Below are 20,705 nucleotides of genomic sequence, written 5' to 3' on the forward strand. Positions count from 1 at the left end.
AAGTGGGGGTTCGGCCTATATTCGAGCCAATACGGTAATAAACAAGACTGAAACGTTGACTTGAAAACCGAAGTTGTTTGTGTGGTTATTTGGAAAGTCCCTTGAGTGCCAGTAACTATTTTTGGACTTTATATATATATATATATATATATATATATATAATGTAATATCATTACATAAGTTGTGGTGGGTAAAAGGTAACAGAAACCCTTCCACTTAAATTTAAGGGGCATGTATATATATGTGTGTGTGTGTGTGTGTAAGGGCAGTGTGTGTGTGTGTAAGGGCAGTGTATGTATGTATATGTCTGTGTATGGGCAGTGTGTGTATATGTGTGTTTGTAAGCTGGTCTGTACATGTATATGTGTGTAAAGGAAGGGGGGGGGTGAGGGCAGTATATGTCTATACATGTGTATGTGTGGACAGGCATATGTTAGGGAGAGCTGACCCACCCAATCCAACCAGGCTTTGTATACAACAACCAGTAAGGTACATCGCTTGCTGTGATTGGCTGGTTGTTGTATACTGGGTAGAGGGGTAGTCTTATACGGCGAGTATAGCCCAAACTCTATATTTTAACTAGAAAAGTTGGGTGTCGTCTTATACGCCCAATCGTCCTATACGGCGGAAAATACGGTATATATTTTAGGTTTTTTTGCCTTTTTAAAAAAAAAATTTTACATTTTTTTTTTACATTTTTTGGAACGTAAAGCTTCCCCTGATAGTGACATCAGTGGGAAATTATTTTTACATTTTACTGTTTTTTTTAACTATTTTTTTCTAATTATTATTTTTTTATTTATTTTTTACTAATCACACTGTAATTAGAAAGCTGTACCTGTTTTCAACCTGCAAGTGGAGCCAGAGTTCTCTAGAGGGTACTGGGTTTTTTTTTACAGTGTGGCCGCCATCTTGCAGCTGGCGAAGTCACACACGCAGTGGCGGTTGTGACCGCTCTTCGGAGCGGTCACAGCCCGTCCTGGGGTAAGTGTTTGGTGTCGCTGAATGCCTCCTGATTGAGGCATTCCAGCGACACCATTGAAGTTTAGGAGGTGATCGTTGATCGCCTCCTAAACTCTTTTAAAACAGGCGTCCGCTGCCATACAATGTATGTATGGCGGATGTTGACGCCCCGGGGAGGGGCCGGACATGGCCCCTAGTGCCGATTGTGTTATCCCGTAGATCGCTTTCTGCACCTGTTTTAAAGTCATGACGGTACTGGCACGTGAATTGTCGTTAACCCTTCGTTTTCGGTTGACGTGCCCGGACTGTCAATTGTCATTAAGGGGTTAAGCCAAAGTCTGAACCTGCCATCCTAATGTCGCAGCTGGGATCGAGACTCATCAGACCATCGGACAACTGAAATTCTTCCAGTCTTACGTTGTCCAATTTTGGTGAGCTTGGGCGAATTGTAGCCTCAGTTTCTTGTGGCACCCGGTGTGGGCTTTTGCTGTAGCCCATCTGCTTCAAGGGTTGACGTGTTGTGCATTCAGGAATGGTATTCTGCATACCTTGGTTGTAACAAGTGCTCATTTGAGTTACTGCTGCCTTTCTGTCATCTCTAACCGGTTTGCCCATTCTCCTCTGACATCAACAAGGCATTTAGTCCACTCAACTGCTGCTCACTGGATATTTTTTTCTTTTTGGACTATTCTCTGTAAACCCTAGAGATGGTTGTGCGTGAAAATCCCAGTAGATCAGCAGTTTCTGAAATACTCAGACCAGCCCACCTGGCACCAACAACCATGCCACATTCAAAGTCACTTAAATCCCCTTTCCTACCCATTCTGATGCTTGGTTTAAACTTCAGCAAGTTGTCTTGAGCACTTCTACATGCCTAAATTTATTGCGTTACTGCCTTGTTATCGGCTGATTAGCTATTTGTACTAACAAGCAATTGAATAGGTGTACCTAATAAAGTGGCCAGTGAGTATGTGTGTGTGTAGGGTGGCATACCCTATGAAAACAACGGCCTGTTCTCTCCATAACTTATTTTCACAGCTCTTTTCTGTGCCCAATTAATGAACAAATGTCCAGCAATCCATATGATTTTAGGACGATGCTGACCCAATTCTAATTGAACGCATTGAATAATTTTCTTTACCTAAACCTAGCTCCGTAAAACATTTCTTTAGCACTCTCCTAAATTGAAAAGTACTCAGGCAAACTTCCAGTTTGCTTCCAACCCAGAAACAATGAGGATCATCTTCCACAGGGACATCCAGGCTACTATTCACCGCCTCTCGCTACTGTGCGCTAACAGTCTGATTTTATATATGTATATAATACATGTTTTTTCCAGCTCCTCTACAGCTCAGCTGCTGTTCACCAGAGCAAGCGGTTTGTCTTGTGGCATGAAGAACTGTTTTATACCCGTATTTACACATAATTTTCCGGCCTTTTGCAGAGCATGAGACCAGAATATTCTTACTAATACTAATAATATAATTCTTACTAATGCCTATCACTGACCCCTTCCCTCATCCCCACACCCACATGTACATTTGATAGCAGGGCTTTCCAGAATTGTCACAAATAATTACAACATGTATCAATTCTCCTTGCTTTAAAGAGGTTATATCAATATGCTATCAAGCACTGATATCAAAATTAACTTGGGGCATGTAGTTATCTCCCCTCCATTTAACCCCTTTCCTACCTTATTTTGAATTTTTTTTATTTTTTTTTATATTCTGGCTGGAGTGCTCCTGAAGGAGTTAATCAATACACAATAGCTCTATAGAGAGATCATGCAGCATTCAGAGTGATAATTGAATAACATAGAATCCCCAGGACAGGAAGTTACTCTCAGTGCCATAGCCATTAATAACTCATAGGTAAAATTATGCCGTTGTCTTGGGCCACTGAGCTGGTAGAGGTCTCCACAGTGATTTTTCCATAATGGAAACTGCATTCAAAAAAGTAGGCATGGCACATAGTTCACCTAGGGCAAGGTTGTCAAAGCTTTTTCTGCACCGGGCCACTTAATTAGAAATGTATGTGCGTGGGCCGCACATTTTTCACTGGGAGAAAATTTTGTCTTTTTAGTTTTATAATGCATATTAATACAGGGTTAATTTGGTGGCAATGAAAAGAGCAGTGGACAGTTTTTTAATCAACTCTTGTGTCATTCTATCAATACTAAATTAGTTAAACCGTAAACAAAGTCAGTCCACAAACCATTTTAACCAAGTTTAGCCAAATAAAACTGCACAAGGCTAGTGCACACTGTAGGTACAAGCTCGATTTAAGATGGCTGACGCACACTGGAGGCAGGGCCAGATTAAGAGCATTATGGGCCTGGTGCTGAGGATTTTGGTGGCCATTTTATGGACATAAGTAAAATAGACAGAATCTTAGCTCCTCGACATCAATGTGTACTGGATAAAGCTGACATCTGTGCTAGGCAGATAGTATAAGATAGAATTTTATGTGATGGATTGGGAGTACATCAGTACACCAAAAAAACATCATCATACACTGAACGCCTGATGCCACAATTTAGTACCACTGATCCTTTTTAACCCCTTCATTCCCCTATAGACGTACCGGGACGTCCAAAAAACGCCCACAAAGAAACCCCTATGGACGTCCCTGTACGTCCAGCCCTTCGTGCAGCGTCAGGGACACATCCCTGCCGCTGCACGGGAGACCAGGCTGTCATTTGACAGCCTGGACTCCCCCCTGGCAGAAGAAGCCGGCATCGATGGCTTTCTGCTGCCCGATCTCCCGTAACAGTTCCGGCATGAAAGCCGGTAAGCTGTTACAGTTGAAAGTGCCCGATCACGCAGTTGCAAACCTGCGGGGATATCCTGCCCTCCGATGAGGCACAGAGACGCTGCGATCTCTATGCAGGTCTGTGAGGATCACAGTGTGATCGGTGCAGGGGGATCGCGGGGAGGGGAGTGAGAAACCATCTCTCTCACTCACCCTCCCGTCCTGAAACGGAAAAGCTGAAAAAGAAAGTTAATTCATTTAAAAAATAATATTAAATACATCATTAAAATAATAATATCATTGTGACATCACTGGCATGTTCAGGAGGTCCCTAGGAGGACCTCTAACCATTTCTGTGTAAAAATAATATATAAAAAAAAAATGTAAAAAAATTACAATTAAAAATATATTAAAAAAAAATAATAAAAAATTATTAAAAAAACCTTACTTTCCATTGCCCTAGCATAACATCTAGCCAGTATAACCCTTCTGCCCCCGTTCACAACCCCCAAACCCGTTAAGCCATAGGCATAAAAATTATACAAAATTGTACACCCTATAGTATGCTCCCTGGTGCTGGGAATGTCGGGAAAATCTATATAAATTAGGTATTTCTGAAATCAGGACACCTGAATTAATAAACTTGGAGGGGATTTTCCATCACTTTACCTAATTTTGTGAGGATTCAGAGGGAAAATGTAAAAAAAAATTAGTTTATTTTTCTAATCTTCGCTAGTTTTTACTAAATTTCTCATTCTAAATTTTCAGCTATGTCGTGCTGTTCACTCCGATTTTTCATATGTCCTACGCAAATGTTCACGATCCTCATATATCTGCTATGCCCAGCTAGGTGCACGGGATGGTTCTTCCGCATTGTGTTTCCGGACTGTGGTTCCTTCGCTGTATGGGCACTCCGTGTGGTCTTGCGCGTGATCTGTCCATGTACACTGTTATTGCCCTTCTTTTGTAGCGCGTTGGCGCACTGTGTATCGCCTATATGGATTCTTTTTCCCTCCCCTTCCCCTCCCTTTTTTCCTTTCTGTACCCCTTCCCTGCATTATTTGAAAATTACAATAAAATTCTGATTTAACCTAAATTTTCAGCTAATCATCCAACTATGGTATCAAACGAAAGCTCTATCTCTCCTTGAAAAAACAATATATAGTTTATATGGGTACACTATTCACAGGAAAAGTGAATCATCGCTAAACCGACATACCCCAAAAATGGCAAAATTGCTCTGGGCTTTGAGGTACCAAAAACCCCTGGGATTGAAGGGGTTAATAAAACATGTAGATTGAAATAGAGTAAATAACACAAAACCTTCACTTTTCCTCTCACTTATTTCTGGACCTAGAAACTTGTCCTCTGAAGTGACTACAAATTCAGAACAGCATTTTATCTGTAGATAAGTAAAAATTAAATAGTTCTATTTATTTCTACAGTAAGTAAAGTGCCAAGAAACAGATGACCAAATACACACCAGGACAGGTCCTGCCGCACCGACGCCCGCACACACACACACCAGGACACACTGGCAGCCAGACACGCGCACACACACACCAGGACTGGCTCTGCTACACCGACTCCCACATACACACACACCAGGACAGGCTCTGCCACACTGACACACACACCAGGACAGGCTCTGTCACCCAAACACACACACACCAGAACAGGCTCTGACACACACAAACCAGGGCGGGGTCTGCCACACCGACACCCGCATCAGGATGGGTTAAGCTACACAAAGCATAAAAAATCCTTTTCACACTGCTTTGTGGTTTGTGTGTTTGCCCCCTTGTGTGTTGATGCCCCAGCCAGGCCCCCCTTGTGTGTTGATGCCCCAGCCAGGCCCCCCTTTAGTGTTAATGTTCCCCCCCACACACCCTTGTGTATTGCCCCATGTGTATTTGTGCCCCCAGCCAGCTCCCTTTGTGCATTTATGCCCCCACACCTTTGTGTATTGATTTTTATGTAATGCCCCAGCCACCCTGTTGTGTGCTTATAATCCTTTTTGTATTTAATTGTTTGCCCGAGGTAGCCCCCCTTTGAATATGGGTCCCCTTCCATCTATCGCCCTAAGTAATTTTCTTTAGACTTTTTTGCTGGCTTCCTTCCACTGCTCTCCTCCGACATGCTTTTCTCCCCTTCAAGAAGAACTCTTCCGTGGGACTCAGCCCCCCTTGAGCGTCACGGCGCATTTTCAAAGGGGGCAGGACAAAGAGCCTCACTAAGGCACTGGGGGGAATAGTGCCTGCATGCTGGCCACTTCAAAATCATTAACTCTATTTTTTTATTTAGGCGTCAGTGGTGTTGGACGCAGCCACATAAAGAATGCTTTGCTAACGAAGTATCCTGAACGATTTAGCTATCCAGCCCCACGTAAGTGTCATTGCTCTGTAAAAGAATATGGTTCTTTAATTCACTTCTGTGCCTTTTACTACAAACACAACTTAAATAGAATACATTGTGTGAATTTACACATGTTTAATCCCTTCAATCCCCTATGGACGTACCGGTGCGTCCAAAAAACGCATTCTAAGAATCCCCTATGGACGTACCGGTACGTCCAGCCCTTCTTGCTGCGTCAGGGACACATCCCTGCCGCTGCACGGGAGATCAGGCTGTCGTTTGACAGCCTGGACTCTCCTCTGACAGCAGAAGCCAGCATCGCCAGCTTTCTGCTGTCTGATCTGATGTAACAGCTTCCGGCATGAAAGCCGGAAAGATGTTACATTTCAAACTACATTTCAAAACGCAATCGGGCATTCCCTTCCGGGTTGCGTCACTACTGACATAACCCGAAAGTTCATCGGAGGACAGGATATCCTCCGATGAGGCACAGACGCTGCGATCTCTATGCACGTCTATGAGGACTTGCATAGAGATCACAGTGTGATCGGTGCAGGGGGATTGCAGGGAGGGGAGTGAGAAATCGTGTCTCTCAACCCCCTCCCATCCTGGAACAGAAAAGGAGAAAAAAACCGCTTATTCATTTAAAAAATAATAATTAAAAAATCATTAAAATAATATAAATAATAATAAAAATAATAATAATGTGAGCTAAGTGGTGTCATTGTGACATCACTAGCATGTTCATCACTGGCATTTTTAAAAATATATATATAAAAAATACAAAAAAAATATATAAAAAAGAATAATGATTAAAAAATGTAAAAACCTTACATCCCATTGCCCTAGCATAACATCTACCCAGTATAACCCTCCTGCCTCCATTCACAACCCCCAAACCCGTTAAGCCATAAGCATAAAAATTATACAAAAAATGTACACCTTATAGTATGTTCCCTGGTGCTGGGAAAGTATGGAAAATCTATATAAATTAGGTATTTCTGAAATCAGGACACCTGGGTTGATAAACTTGGAGGGGATTTTCCATCACTTTACCTAATTTTGTGAGGATTCAGAGGGAAAACGTAAAAAAAAAAAAGGTGTTTTTTTTCTAATTTTCGCTACCAACTATGGCATCAAAAGAAAGCACTATCTCTCCTTGAAAAAACAATATATAGTTTACATAGGTACACTATTCACAGGAAAAGAGAATAATCGCTGAACCAATATAGCACAAAAATGGCAAAATTACTCTGGGCTTTGAGGTACCTAAAACCTCTGGGATTGAAGGGGTTAAAGGTTGACCACAGTCCTCAATGGGATTAAGGTCTGGCCATGGACCCAATTTCAGTGCTCCATCATGCTGGAAAAGGCATTGTTTGTCACCAAATTGTTCTTGGATGGTTGGGAGAAGTTGCTTTCGAAGGATGTGTTGGTACCATTCTTTATTCATAGCTGTGTTCTTAGGCACAATTGTGAGTGAGTCTACTCCCTTGGCTGAGAAGCAACCCCACACATGAATGGTCTCAGGATGGTTGACTGTTGGCATGACACAGGACTGATGCCCCGAACAATCATAGGATTCAAAAGAGAAAATTACTTTACCCCAGTCCTCAGCCGTCAAATCCCTGTATCTTTAGCAGAATATCAGTCTGTCCTTGATGTTTTTCCTGGAGAGAAGTGGCTTCTTTGTTGCCCTTCTTGACACCAGGCCATCCTCCAAAAGTCTTTGCCTCACTGTGGCTGCAGATACATTCACACCTGCATGCTGCTATTCCTGAGCAAGCTCTGCGCTGGTGGTAAAGAGCTTTCTTGTTTTTTGCTGTATCTTTCTTCAACGAGGTAACAAATTGCCAGCTCACTCCCACCACACTGACTACACAACATAAGCTAAAAAAAAAAAAATCATGGAGCAGTCAGCAACAGCGTTGCCCTCTCGATCACAGCGACACAGCATTTTAACCAATTACGTTCCAGATTCCTCATAGTTCCTGTATGGCCATCTTTTCATGAAGTGCTGTGTAAATTGTTGGCTCTATGTAAATAAAGGGTTATTATAATAATAATAAAGTACCTAGTATAATAAAAGTTCAAAAGAGTTTAATTCTTCCAGTTTCAGCTTTGTTCTATGTTTTTACCTTGGGTTGTTTTTAATTACATCTCCATTAAGTGCTTTCTGTGTATAAACAGACACTTCTCGTCCCCCCAAGCGTGGAGAAGAAGATGGAAGCAACTATCACTTTGTTTCAGCAGAGGAGATGACCCAGTCAGTCTCAGAAAATCAGTTTTTGGAGTTCGGAAGCTTCAATGGATACATGTTTGGAACTAAGCTCCAGACTGTGAAACAGGTTCATAAAGAGGGAAAGGTGGCAGTTCTGGATATTGAGCCACAGGTAAGAAAAAAGGCTTATTTGAGTAAATGTAGGATGATGCTGACATGTGAATTTTAAATTCTTGTACTTGTAATTGTACAACTTCCAGTAGATGTTGAAGTAGTCCAGTAACACTTAAAATGTTGGTCAAATATAATTTTCATAAAACTCCCCTGGTTTTCTAAACTTTGTAAGGCTGAGATATTGTCCATAATCCATTGAAGATTAGGAATGCTTTCCATGATGTATTCAAGATAATACTCAAAATTAGTAACATAGTAACATAGTTCATAAGGTTGAAAAAAGACCAAAGTCCATCAAGTTCAACCTATATACATATTGTGTCCCTACTGTGTTGATCCAGAGGAAGGCAAAAAAACCCTTATGAAGCAGATGCCAATTGCCCCATACCAGGGGGAAAATTCCTTCCCGACTCCAAATATGGCAATCAGAATAAATCCCTGCATCAACGTTCTGTCCCTATTAACCCCTTCGTGACAAAGGCTGATTTTACTTTTTGTACCCTTCGTGACAATGGCCTTTTTAACATTTCTGCGCTGCTTGTGTTTAGCTGTAATTTTCTTCTTTCCCGTTTACTGAACCCACACACATTAGATATTGTTTTTTTCAGGACAAGAAGGGCTTTCTTTAGATGACATTGTTTTGATTGTATCATATTATTTACTACTAAAAAAAGTATAAAATATGGTGAAAAATTTAGAAAAAAATGACTGTTTCTAACTTTTAGTTGAAAAATCTTTTACTCATCTATAAAAGGTAATGAAAAAACCTGCTAAATGGATTCTACTATTTGTCCTGAGTTTAGAAATACCCAATGTTTTTATGTTTTTTTGCTTTTTTCTACCCATTATGGGGCAATAAGTACAGGTAGCGTTTTGCTATTTCAAAGCCATTTTTTCCAAATCTGGTAATTCTTCCCCCCATGTGCCATTTCGGGTATCTTTGAACCCGGCCAATGCAATTTACCCCATCAAATCATATATTTTTGAAAACTAGACAGCCCAGGGTATTCCAAATGCTAGTATTTTAACTCTTTCCATGCACCATATCTACCACCAGTTTTTGTCAAACTTTGTGGTAGTCATTTTTTTGCATTTGTTTTGTCACACACATTTTACTTCAGGTATAAATTAAAAGGTTCTCGTTTATGTCACTATCACAAAACACCCCAATATGTGTTCAGCAACATCTCCTGAGTACAGCGATACCTCACATGAATGATTTTGCCTGGCTGTTTGGGGGCAAAAGGGCCACATTTGGGGCATGCGCATTTTTCAATGTTGAACTTTGGCATTTGGGGATCCACTGCCTATGCCCTATTTGGTACATCTTTGAGTCGGGCCATTTCAGTGTGCCCAATAAACCCATATATTTTTGAAAACTAGACACCCCAGGGTATTTCAAATGCTAGTATTTTAACTCTTTCCATGCACCATATCTACCACCAGTCTTTGTCAAACTTTGTGGTAGTCATTTTTTTGCATTTGGTTTTCCACACACATTTTACTTCAGGTATGAATTAAAAAGTTCTCGTATATGTCACTATCACAAAACACCCCAATATGTGTTCAGCAACATCTCCTGAGTACAGCGATACCTAACATGAATGATTTTGCCTGGCCGTTTGGGGGCAAAAGGGCCACATTTGGGGCATGTGCATTTTTCAATGTTTAACTTTGGCATTTGGGGATCCACTGCCCATGCCCTATTTGGTACATCTTTGAGCCGGGCCATTTCAGTGTGCCCAACAAAACCATATATTTTTCAAAACTAGACACCACAGGGTATTTTAAATGCTGGTATTTTAACTCTTTGCATGCACACATTTTACCACCAGCATGTTTTCAAAGTTTGCAGTAGTATTTTTGTGTGTGTATTTTTCCCACACACACCTACTTTATGTATGAATTTACAGCTCCTGGTATATGCCGCTGTCACACGACACCCCATAATGTGTGCAGTGATATCCCACATGCATGGGTGTGTCATTTTTGTGGGAACTAAAAGGCCACATTTGGTACGTGTGCATTTTTCTAATTGGGACGTTGTTGAACCTGGCCAATTCAATTTACCCCATCAAATCATACCTTTTTTAAAAGTAGACACCCCACGGGCATTTAATATGCCAGTATTTTAACTCTTTCCATGCGAGAATTGTTTTAAGCTAATATGCTAATTTTAGGACTTGCTCACAAAAATATATTTTTTATATATATATTTTTTTTTTGCCTTTTTTTTATTTTTTTAACATTTTTTTTCAACTTGAAGGTTCCCCTGATAGTGACATCAGTGGGAAATTATTTTTACATTTTACTGGTTTTTTACTATTTTTTTTCTAATTATTATTAATTTTATTTTATTTTTAATTTATTTTTTCTAATCACACTGTGATTAGAAAGCTGAGCTCCATTGACTTGCATGGTGAATGCAGTACCTGTATTCAACCTGCAAGTGGAGCCAAAGTTCTCTAGATGGTCTGGACCATCTAGCGAACTTTTAAAATTTGTTGGTTCCTGTTACAGGGCAGCGGCCATCTTGCTTGATGGCGAAGATCATCGGCAGCTGCGGCTGTGACCGCTCTCCGGAGCGGTCACAGCCCATCGAAAGGTAAGTGTTTGGTGTCGCTGGATGCCTCCTGATCGAGGCATTCCAGCGACACCATTTAAGTTTAGGAGGCGATCATCGATCGCCTCCTAAACGCTTTTAAAACGGGCGTCCGCCGCCATACAAAGTATGGCGGATGTTGACGCCCCGTGGAGGGGCCAGAGATGGCCCCTTCGTTCCGATCGCGGCGTTGCTGAATGCCTCGAGGTCGAGGCATTCAGCAACGTTTTTTGGGTGCAGAAAGCGAAAACAGATCGCTTTCTGCACCCGTTTAAAGACGTGCCGGTCCTGGCACGTCAATTGTCGTAAAGCACATGCTTTTCCGTGTCGTGCCAGGACCGGCAATTGTCGTTAAGGGGTTAATCTAATATCCATAACTTGTAATATTATTGCTTTCAAGAAACACGTCCAGGCTCCTTTTGAACTCTTTTATTGAGTTTACCATAACCACTTCCTCTGGCAGAGAGTTCCATAATCTCACCGCTCTTACTGTAAAGAACCCCCGTCTGTGCTGGTGTAGAAACCTTCTTTCCTCCAACCGTAGAGGATGTCCCCTTGTTATAGATACAGTCCTGGGTATAAATAGGTCCTGGGAGTGATCTCTGTACTGTCCCCTTATATATTTATACATAGTTATTAAATCCCCCCTAAGCCGTCTTTTTTCCAAACTAAATAACCCTAATTCTGATAATCTTTCTGGGTACTGTAGTCCTCCCATTCCCCTTATTACTCTGGTTGCCCGTCTTTGAACCCTCTCCAGCTCCACTATATCTTTCTTGTACACTGGTGCCCAGTACTGTACACAGTATTCCATGTGTGGTCTGACTAGTGACTTGTACAGTGGTAGAATTATTTCCTTGTCGTGGGCATCTATGCCCCTTTTGATGCACCCCATGATTTTATTTGCCTTAGCAGCAGCTGCCTGACACTGGTCGCTGCAGGTAAATTTACTGTTAACTAAAACTCCTAAGTCCTTTTCCATGTCAGTCGTCCCCAGTGTTTTCCCATTTAATACATATTCCCAGCCTGGATTTTTCTTCCCCATGTGCATAACCTTACATTTATCTGTGTTGAACCTCATCTGCCACATCCCAGCCCAAGCCTCCAACCTATGCAGATCCATTTGTAATCGTGCACTGTCCTCTATTGTGTTAACCACGTTACAGAGCTTAGTATCGTCTGCAAAGATTGATACCTTACTATACAATCCCTCTACAAGGTCATTAATAAATATATTAAAAAGAATAGGACCCAAAACTGACCCCTGTGGTACCCCACTAGCAACAGTCACCCACTCAGAGTATGTACCATTAATAACCACCCTCTGTTTCCTATCACTGAGCCAGTTACTTACCCACATACACACATTCTCCCCCAGCCCAAGCATTCTCATTTTATGTACCAGCCTTTTACGTGGCACCGTATCAAATGCTTTGGAAAAATCAAGATATACGACATCCAGCGATTCACCCCGATCCAGTCTTGAGCTCACCTCCTCATAAAAGCTGATCAGGTTAGTTTGACAGGACCGATCCCTTGTAAACCCATGCTGATATGGAGTCATACACTTATTTTCATTGAGATACTCCAAAATAGCATCTCTTAGGAAACCCTCAAACAGTTTACACACAACAGAAGTTAAACTAACAGGCCTATAATTCCCCGGGTCACTTTTTGTCCCCTTTTTGAATATTGGCACAACATTTGCTATGCGCCAGTCCTGGGGAACAGACCCTGTCACTATAGAGTCCTTGAATATTAGAAATAAGGGTCTGTCTATTACATTACTTAACTCCCTTAGAACGCGGGGGTGAATGCCATCTGGACCTGGTGATTTGTCTATTTTGATTTTTTTTAGGCGGCACTGCACTTCTTCCTGGGTTAGACAGGCGACATGTACTGGGGCAGTTATCTCATCCTGCTGTATATTACCTGGCATTTCATTTTCCTCTGTGAATACAGCAGAGAAGAATATATTTAATAGATTAGCTTTTTCCTGATCCCCGTCTATAACTTCTCCCTCATTACTTTTTAAGGGGCCAACGCTTTCATTTTTAACCTTTTTACTATTTATATAGTTAAAGAACATTTTGGGGTTTGTCTTACTCTCTTTGGCAATTAACTACATTCAAAACATGTCTAATCACCCAGCTAGCCATAAACCTCATGTGATATGTGCAACAAGTGGTTTATGTTTATACAGTGGTATTGGTCTGTGTCTCTCAGAGTAGGTGTAAGGGCGTACAGATTATGCAAAAGCTGTTGACTGTTTCTTTGTTAGACTTTGAAGATGGTGCGGACAGCAGAACTGGCTCCGTTCATTGTTTTCATCTCGCCTACTGACAAAGAGGAGGTAAGTAGAGTATGTGTAACTGTGGCTTTTGAGTACACCTGTCACGGAACTGGATAGTCTGACTGACTACCTCCGCTGACTTGTCCTCCCTTAGCCTGGGACAACATACTCTTTCCCTGGTTTCCCAGTCACTAGCTGAGACTCTATTTTTCACACACATGGCTGGATAAATATCTGTGGTGGTGGAACTGGGGGGGGACTGACTTATACTACATATAGTACACCACGGGGGGGGGCGGAGTGATTTCTAGAACACATTAATACACCATGGGAGGGTGACTTATACAACATAGTATTGCACAATGGGGGGGGGTCTGACATTAAACTAAAACAATGGCGGTCACTCCCTGGTTTCAAGTGATGTGATGATATACATCTGGGGGTATACACAGAAGTCTTTACAAAGCCAGGGCCCATAGTCGGTACGGAGGAGGCTGGTTCTCAGGCCTCTCCAGTGGCTCAAGTCTTGTCTCTGATGTAGTGTGAAGTGCGGAAATCACCAAGCACGGTTGTATCTGCCGTGTGTACCAACCTCCACGGAAGAACAATAAGTGTAAAGCACCACAAATGCAGCGTTTTAAATATGTTCCTCTAATGGCATAGGATTTTTTAATACAATTATGTGTATTGCATCATTTAAAGACTAAAATGCATAGGTTTGTGTAAAATATGACAACTCTTATGTACAATATAAATATATATATATATAAAAAAAATAAATATATATATATATATAATTGGATTTATACAGGTAACTAAATCATGATTTAGTCTGCCAGGAAAGCGGATGTGTTGGTGATTAGATCATCTGGGAAATCAGTCCACACAAACTGTTGTCTTTATCTTAGGGAAAGACTCACCTTCCCAAGGACAAAATACAAAAGGACAATGTACACATTAGATTTTTGTACATTTATGTATACATCACTGAAGATTTTGGAAACGAATGGTTCTTTTATCTAAGTTTTTCATATCCAGATACATGTATAGAAAAAGCTGTAGTTTATCTTTGCTCCGACAGCATAGTGCTAATTTTATATCAATCCTCTTATTTTTTTATTTGTTTGTATCTATAGACAGTGATTCTTGTGTGCAGTGAATATTTTCCTGTCATCCAGTGGCAGTACAAGTGGGTAGTAATCTTACTCGGGACAAGTAGAACCTAAAAGTGAATAAACAGTTAAAATATCCGAAGCCCCTCCTCCTTACCCATAAAAACCGGCACCTCTCCAAAGATGGCAGTTTTTTTCTTGTCCCTTTCAGGGACGGACGGTAGAATCTTCAGTTCCGGACGGACTTGCTGGTGAGGCGCACGGGTTGCTGCCTGGGGGTTCCTCTTCCTCCGATTGCTCCCCGGGTGGTGAGCAGAGAGACGCTTTTCCTTCCGTAGCGGTTCGCGTTACGGAAGATGACTGTTATGCATCCTTTTGTATTTGTGATGCGGGAGCATGCGCATTACGGTGGAACGCACGCCCGGGTGTCGTTGCGTTCCACTGAAGATCCGATCGCGCTACTGAGCATGCGCGAATCGGATCTTCCGGGGGGCGGCATTTTTGAATGCTATAAAAGGCGCTTTTTCCTGTCTGACTGCAGGAGCATTGCCAGTACAGGATTACCGTGTCACCAGCCCCCCCACACGGTTCAGAGGAGTTTAGGGTAAGATTTTATTTATCTTGGCTCTATACTTTCTCTGCCCTCAAAAAAAAAAAAAAAAAGATTTTTTTTTTTTTTTTAACCTCTGTTTTCTTTTATCAGATGTCTAGTCCAGTTCCTATAGAAATTCCGGAGAAAGATAAAAGGCCACCGGCTCCCAGAAAAGCTACTTCTAAATCCAAGCATGTGGCTTGTTCAGAGTGTGCTACTCCTCTCCCGGATGGTTGTCGTAAGAAAATGTGTAATTCATGCTCGGCGGAACAACTTGCTACTGAAAAGCAAAAAGATTTGCATTCCTTCCTGGGTTGGTTCCAGGAGAATTTGGCCCAGACCTTTGAAGCTTTTCAACTTTCTGCTGCTCATTCCCAGGAGAAAAGGAAGGAAAGTTCGCATAAACGCAAGAGGTCCAGATCATCATCTAGATCAGACCTTTCCTCCGGTGAAATCTCTCACTCATCTCTTTCTACTTCAAGTAATAGTTCAGAAGATGAGGTTTTTTTCCCTCCTCAGGAGCTTCGTAAGCTTTTTAAGGAGGTTTCGCGTCTGTTACTAGAGGAGGATTCAGAGAAGGTTAAAGGTTTTCCGGTTCTTCCGAAATTAACAGAACTTATGGAAAGAGAATGGAAGCACCCAGGTAAAAGAGCCTTTATTTCAAAACAGTTCAGACAACTGTTTAAACTTCAAGGGGAAGACACATGGGATGATCCCCCTAAAGTGGACTTCCAAATTGCACAACTTTCCAAAAAGACGACCATTCCAATTGGAGGGGTGTCAGGTCTTAAAGACCCCATGGATAGAAGGGCAGAAACTTCGTGCAGGCGCATATTTCAGGCTGCAGGTTCGCAGTGTAAGGCAACGGTGGCCAGCGCAGCGGTGGCTAGAGCCCAGAATATTTGGATTCACGCCTTGGGAGAATGTCTCTCCGATGACTCAGATTCTGAGATTTCCAGACTCCTTAACAGGTTAAAGCTCTCCAATAGTTTTTTGTTGGATTCATCTCATGAATCTCTTAAATTATCGGCCAGAACTATGGGATTGTCCTCAGTGGCACGAAGAGCCCTGTGGTTACGATCCTGGACAGCGGATTCGGCATCCAAGGCCTCTTTATGTGATTTACCTTTTGAGAGGAAAAAGCTGTTTGGAGCTCCGCTAGAAGACCTGATCAGACAGATGTCGGATACCAAACGAGCTCTCCCTCAAGATAGAAGGATCAAGTGGAATCGTAAATACCCTTATCGGAATGCCAGACCTTTCCAGTCTTCCCGCTCTCAGAATTTTCGTCGTCCCTACGGAGATAGGAAATTCCAAGAACGTCCTGGTAAGCAAGAAAAGAGGAAGTTCTGACAAAGTAGGAGGAAGATTGCTATGGTTCAGAGACGCCTGGGAGCAGACCACTCAAAATATTTGGATTCGGAAGATCATTGCGGAGGGATACAAAATCAAGTTTTTTCGATCTCCTTTGAGCCGCTTTCTCATCTCCTCATATCCTGCGGAAAGCAAAAATGTAGCCCTGTTTTCAGCATGCCTCACGCTGCTACAGAAAGGAGTCATAGAGAAGGTCCCAGTTCGTCACAGATTCCAGGGTGTCTACTCTCGTATCTTTCTGGTTCCAAAGCCGGACGGTTCATTCCGTCCGGTTTTGGATCTAAAGAGGGTCAACAGTTGTGTACGCTATCAACATTTCCGTATGGAGAACCTCCAATCTGTCACTCATATTCTGCAAAGAGGAGATTTTATGGTTACACTGGATTTAAAAGACGCCTATCTTCATGTGCCTATGGCCGACGCGTCCAGAAAGTTCCTCAGGTTCTCGGTTCGAGTAAACAAGAGAATTTATCACTTTCAATTCACAGCCCTCCCATTCGGTCTTTCGTCGGCTCCAAGAGTTTTTACCAAGATCCTGTGCCCATTGACGGCAAGCCTAAGACTCCGGGGTGTCGCTATCATACCATACTTGGACGACTGGCTCATCAAGGCCAACTCTACAAAAAAACTTCTGGCAGACTTGGACACCACGGTTCATTTTCTAGAACAACATGGCTGGATCATCAGCAAGGAGAAATCCAATCTCCTTCCCTCCACCAGGATCCAGTTCCTGGGGTTGATGGTGGACTCAGTTTCCCAGTGCATCTTCCTCCCGCAATCAAAGATCAGGAAGATAAGACAGGAAATTTCCTTTCTTCAAAGGAATCCTACCTGCTCTGTCAGAAGGGCTATGAGTGTCCTGGGTGTTCTTACAGCGTCCATCCCTGCGGTCCATTGGGCAAAGTCTCAGCTGCGTCCCTTACAGTGGCAGATCCTTTCCAAATGGTCAAGAAGGGAAGAAGACTTAGACGCAATCTTCACAATATCACGCCAAGTCCTATCTCAGCTGAACTGGTGGAAGAAATCAACCCATCTTTCCGGGGGTCTCTCGTTCCAACCCCGACACTGGATAACTCTAACCACGGATGCCTCCAGAATCGGCTGGGGGGCGCATTTAGGTTGCCTCTTCAGGCAGGGAATTTGGTCTCCGGAAGATTCTCATCAGTCTTCAAATTACAGGGAATTAAAGGCAGTCCTTCTGGCCCTCATGGCTTTCAGGCCCCATGTAGAGGGTCGTTTTGTAAGAATCCAGTCGGACAATGCTACGACAGTGGCTTACATAAACAAGCAAGGAGGAACGCGAACACGAAAGCTTCAGATTCTGTGCTCTGTTTTAATGAAGTGGTCCCAACAACATCTGCAGGACATCTCGGCAACCCACATCAGAGGCTGCTACAATCTTATTGCGGACGACCTCAGCCGAGCAAAGTGGTCTCAGGCGGAGTGGTCCCTGACCGCGCAGACCTTCTCCATCTTGGTGGCAAGATTCGGCCTCCCGGAGATAGACTTGATGGCTACCAGAAAAAACAGGAAAGTGCCGTTTTTTGCGTCCCTCAACAGGCTGGATTCTCCTCAGGTTCTGGACGGCCTTTCAATTCAATGGAATTTCCGTTTGGCCTACATATTTCCTCCGGTAGCCTTGATCCTGAGAATTCTCCAAAAGATTTGCTCAGACAGGGCCAGGGTCTTGGCCATCATACCTTACTGGCCAAGTCGAAGTTGGTTTGCCCTTCTCAGACAACTTACCTTGGCATCCTGGGAACTTCCGACGTCAGAGCCTTTGTTGGACAACAGGGAGCTTCGTCCAGACCTCCTTCGGATGTTTCGGTTGACGGCCTGGCTTTTGCAAGGATGATTCTGCGGAACCAAGGTGTTGACGGTGACCTTTCTGATCTTCTGTTGAATTCTGTGAGACGCTCTACGTCCAGGATATATTTTCGTATTTGGAAAAAATTTCTTCTGTGGTGCTCTGCTCGAGGTTTGACTGTCTTCCCTCAGAATATCAGCTCTATTCTGCAGTTCTTGCAAGACGATTTTTTTGGTGGCGATTTACTTCAGCCAAGAGAGTGGGGGAACTTCAAGCCCTCTCGTCTTCGGCGGATTTCACTGTTTTCCATCAGGACAAGGTCGTGTTGCATTTGAAACCCTCGTTTCTTCCAAAGGTCATCTCCAGGGCGAGTATCAATCAACCATTGGTTCTTCCCTCGTTTTTTCCGTCTCCTTCCTCCCCGGAAGAATGTAAATGGCACTCCTTGGATGTTAAAAGGGCTTTGGACATATATCTCAAGCGTACTTCATCCTTCCGCACCACCGACCACCTTTTTGTCAATTTTTTTGGTCATTCTGCTGGTAAGGCGGCTTCAAAGGCTACCATTTCTCGATGGCTTGTTGACACCATTCGTATGGCCTACCAGGCCAAGGGCAAGTTGCTTCAATGTCCCGTTAGGGCTCACTCCACTAGAGCCATGTCTGTTTCTTGGGCTGAAAAGGCTTCGGCTTCTCCTGAAGAGATCTGCAAGGCGGCTTCCTGGTCCTCGTTCAATACGTTTATACAACATTACCGGCTAGACGTCTTTTCCTCCTCTGCGGCGGATTTCGGGCGCAAGGTGCTTCGAGCTGTTGTCTCCTAGGCATTCCCCCCCCCCTTCTCCGGGATCTTGTTACATCCCACTTGTACTGCCACTGGATGACAGGAAAAACGGAAATTTTTTACTTACCGTAAATTCCATTTTCCTTAGTCCAGTGGCAGTACAGATTTCCCTCCCTTCGTTGAGAATAAACTTTACTTTGCATCCATTTCTGTGTGTCTTGTTACTAACTGCCATCTTTGGAGAGGTGCTGGTTTTTATGGGTAAGGAGGAGGGGCTTCGGATATTTTAACTGTTTATTCACTTTTAGGTTCTACTTGTCCCGAGTAAGATTACTACCGACTTGTACTGCCACTGGACTAAGGAAAAAGGAATTTACGGTAAGTAAAAAATTTCCGTTTTCTTTAGTACTTAATGATCTGTCTGCCCTATGAATTCGAAGCTTATTTCGCAAATGTTTAACATGTATCCTTTCTGTTTTTCTGTTTTGTATTTCAGTCAAATGCTGTGTTGAAGCTTCGTGCAGACTCAGAGGAACTCCGATCTCGTTATGCACAACACTTCGACATAATGCTAGTTAATAATGGTGTAGAGCAAGCAGTACAGGATCTACTGAGTGCTTTTGATGTAGCCTGTACCACTCCTCAATGGGTACCGGTATCTTGGGTTTACTAAGTATTTCCTCCATTTTATACCAGAGTTTACTATCTCTCTCTCTCAGATGTAAGCTATTTTCCTGTCCAGGAAAGGAACCTGGCCATTAATTAATTCCTTAATTAAATCCAACTCTGCAAACGCTAAACCTAGAAAAACTGAATATTTTACACCACATGCCAAATGAATAGTATGTACAAATTACTCTAGAGCAGGGGTCTGGAATGTCCAAAAAACATTTGGTCTGGCCCTACCGAGGCAACTGGAGATGGTACCATGACCGCCAGGGCCGTCTTTAACTCAGTTGCAGGGAGTTCGCAACTGTGACCAATCCCGCCACTCTATGGGGCCCACTGATTACCTGTGCGTCTGTTGTACTACCAAGGGGATTGGAACCCAGCGGAGTCACGTCACATGACCCTGCTGTGTTCCTCCTTCCCCTGGGCGGTAAAGAGAAGTTGTTCGCACGGAGTGCGAGCGACAGAGATAAAGCTGCATTTCAGGTAAGGGGGTGGAAGATGGAAAGTCCTATGCTTCCAGTTTGGGTGCTAGACAGGTCCTGTTGATGCAGTCTGTTATCATGATACTAAATGAGGGAGGATGGCTGGTTGGCATAAATACAATGTGAGACTGGCTGGGGGGGGCATTAATTCCGAAGGGAGTGCTGGCTAGGGGCGTCACCTAAATCAATACCACAGGAGAGGGGCTGGGTGGTGGGATAAATATACAATGTGAAGCTGGCTGGGGACAATACACAAGGATATGGGGGCATTCATTCACAGGGGAGAGCTGTCTGGTGGGATAAATACACAATGTGGGGCAATTTGTTTAGTTGATTTTGTTTGGCCCACAAATGATGTTATGAATATCCAAATGGCCCTTGGCAAAAAAAAGGTTCCACACCTCTGCTCTAGAGAATAAAAGAAATACTGCTGTATAGTAGAAAAGCAATTGCACAGTTAGAAGTTGGATGTCCAGATAGAAGTAAAATCATGGTACATGAGAGAGAAATTATAGAAATAG

General features: G+C 42.8%; 1 protein-coding gene across 2 annotated transcripts in view; it reads left to right on the plus strand.

The window, feature by feature from the left end:
- Nucleotides 1-19,703, plus strand: part of LOC149287634 (55 kDa erythrocyte membrane protein-like) — a 95,517-nt gene extending 75,814 nt beyond the window's left edge. The window contains exons 9-12 of one of the 2 annotated variants that reach the window (XM_089492632.1): nt 6,022-6,102; nt 8,263-8,465; nt 13,351-13,443; nt 19,545-19,703. In XM_089492632.1, the coding sequence (XP_089348758.1) occupies nt 6,022-6,102; nt 8,263-8,465; nt 13,351-13,443; nt 19,545-19,703 (536 nt within the window). Of the gene's footprint in view, nt 1-6,021; nt 6,103-8,262; nt 8,466-13,350; nt 13,444-19,526 lie in introns of both variants that reach the window. The other variant, XM_089492633.1, reaches the window with a different exon arrangement.
- The last annotated feature ends 1,002 nt before the right edge of the window (nt 19,704-20,705 follow it).

Source organism: Sceloporus occidentalis, unplaced genomic scaffold (assembly GCF_023333645.1).
Source record: "Sceloporus occidentalis isolate IW3139 unplaced genomic scaffold, rSceOcc1.0.p SCAF_58, whole genome shotgun sequence".
NCBI classification, from domain to species: Eukaryota; Metazoa; Chordata; class Lepidosauria; order Squamata; family Phrynosomatidae; genus Sceloporus; species Sceloporus occidentalis.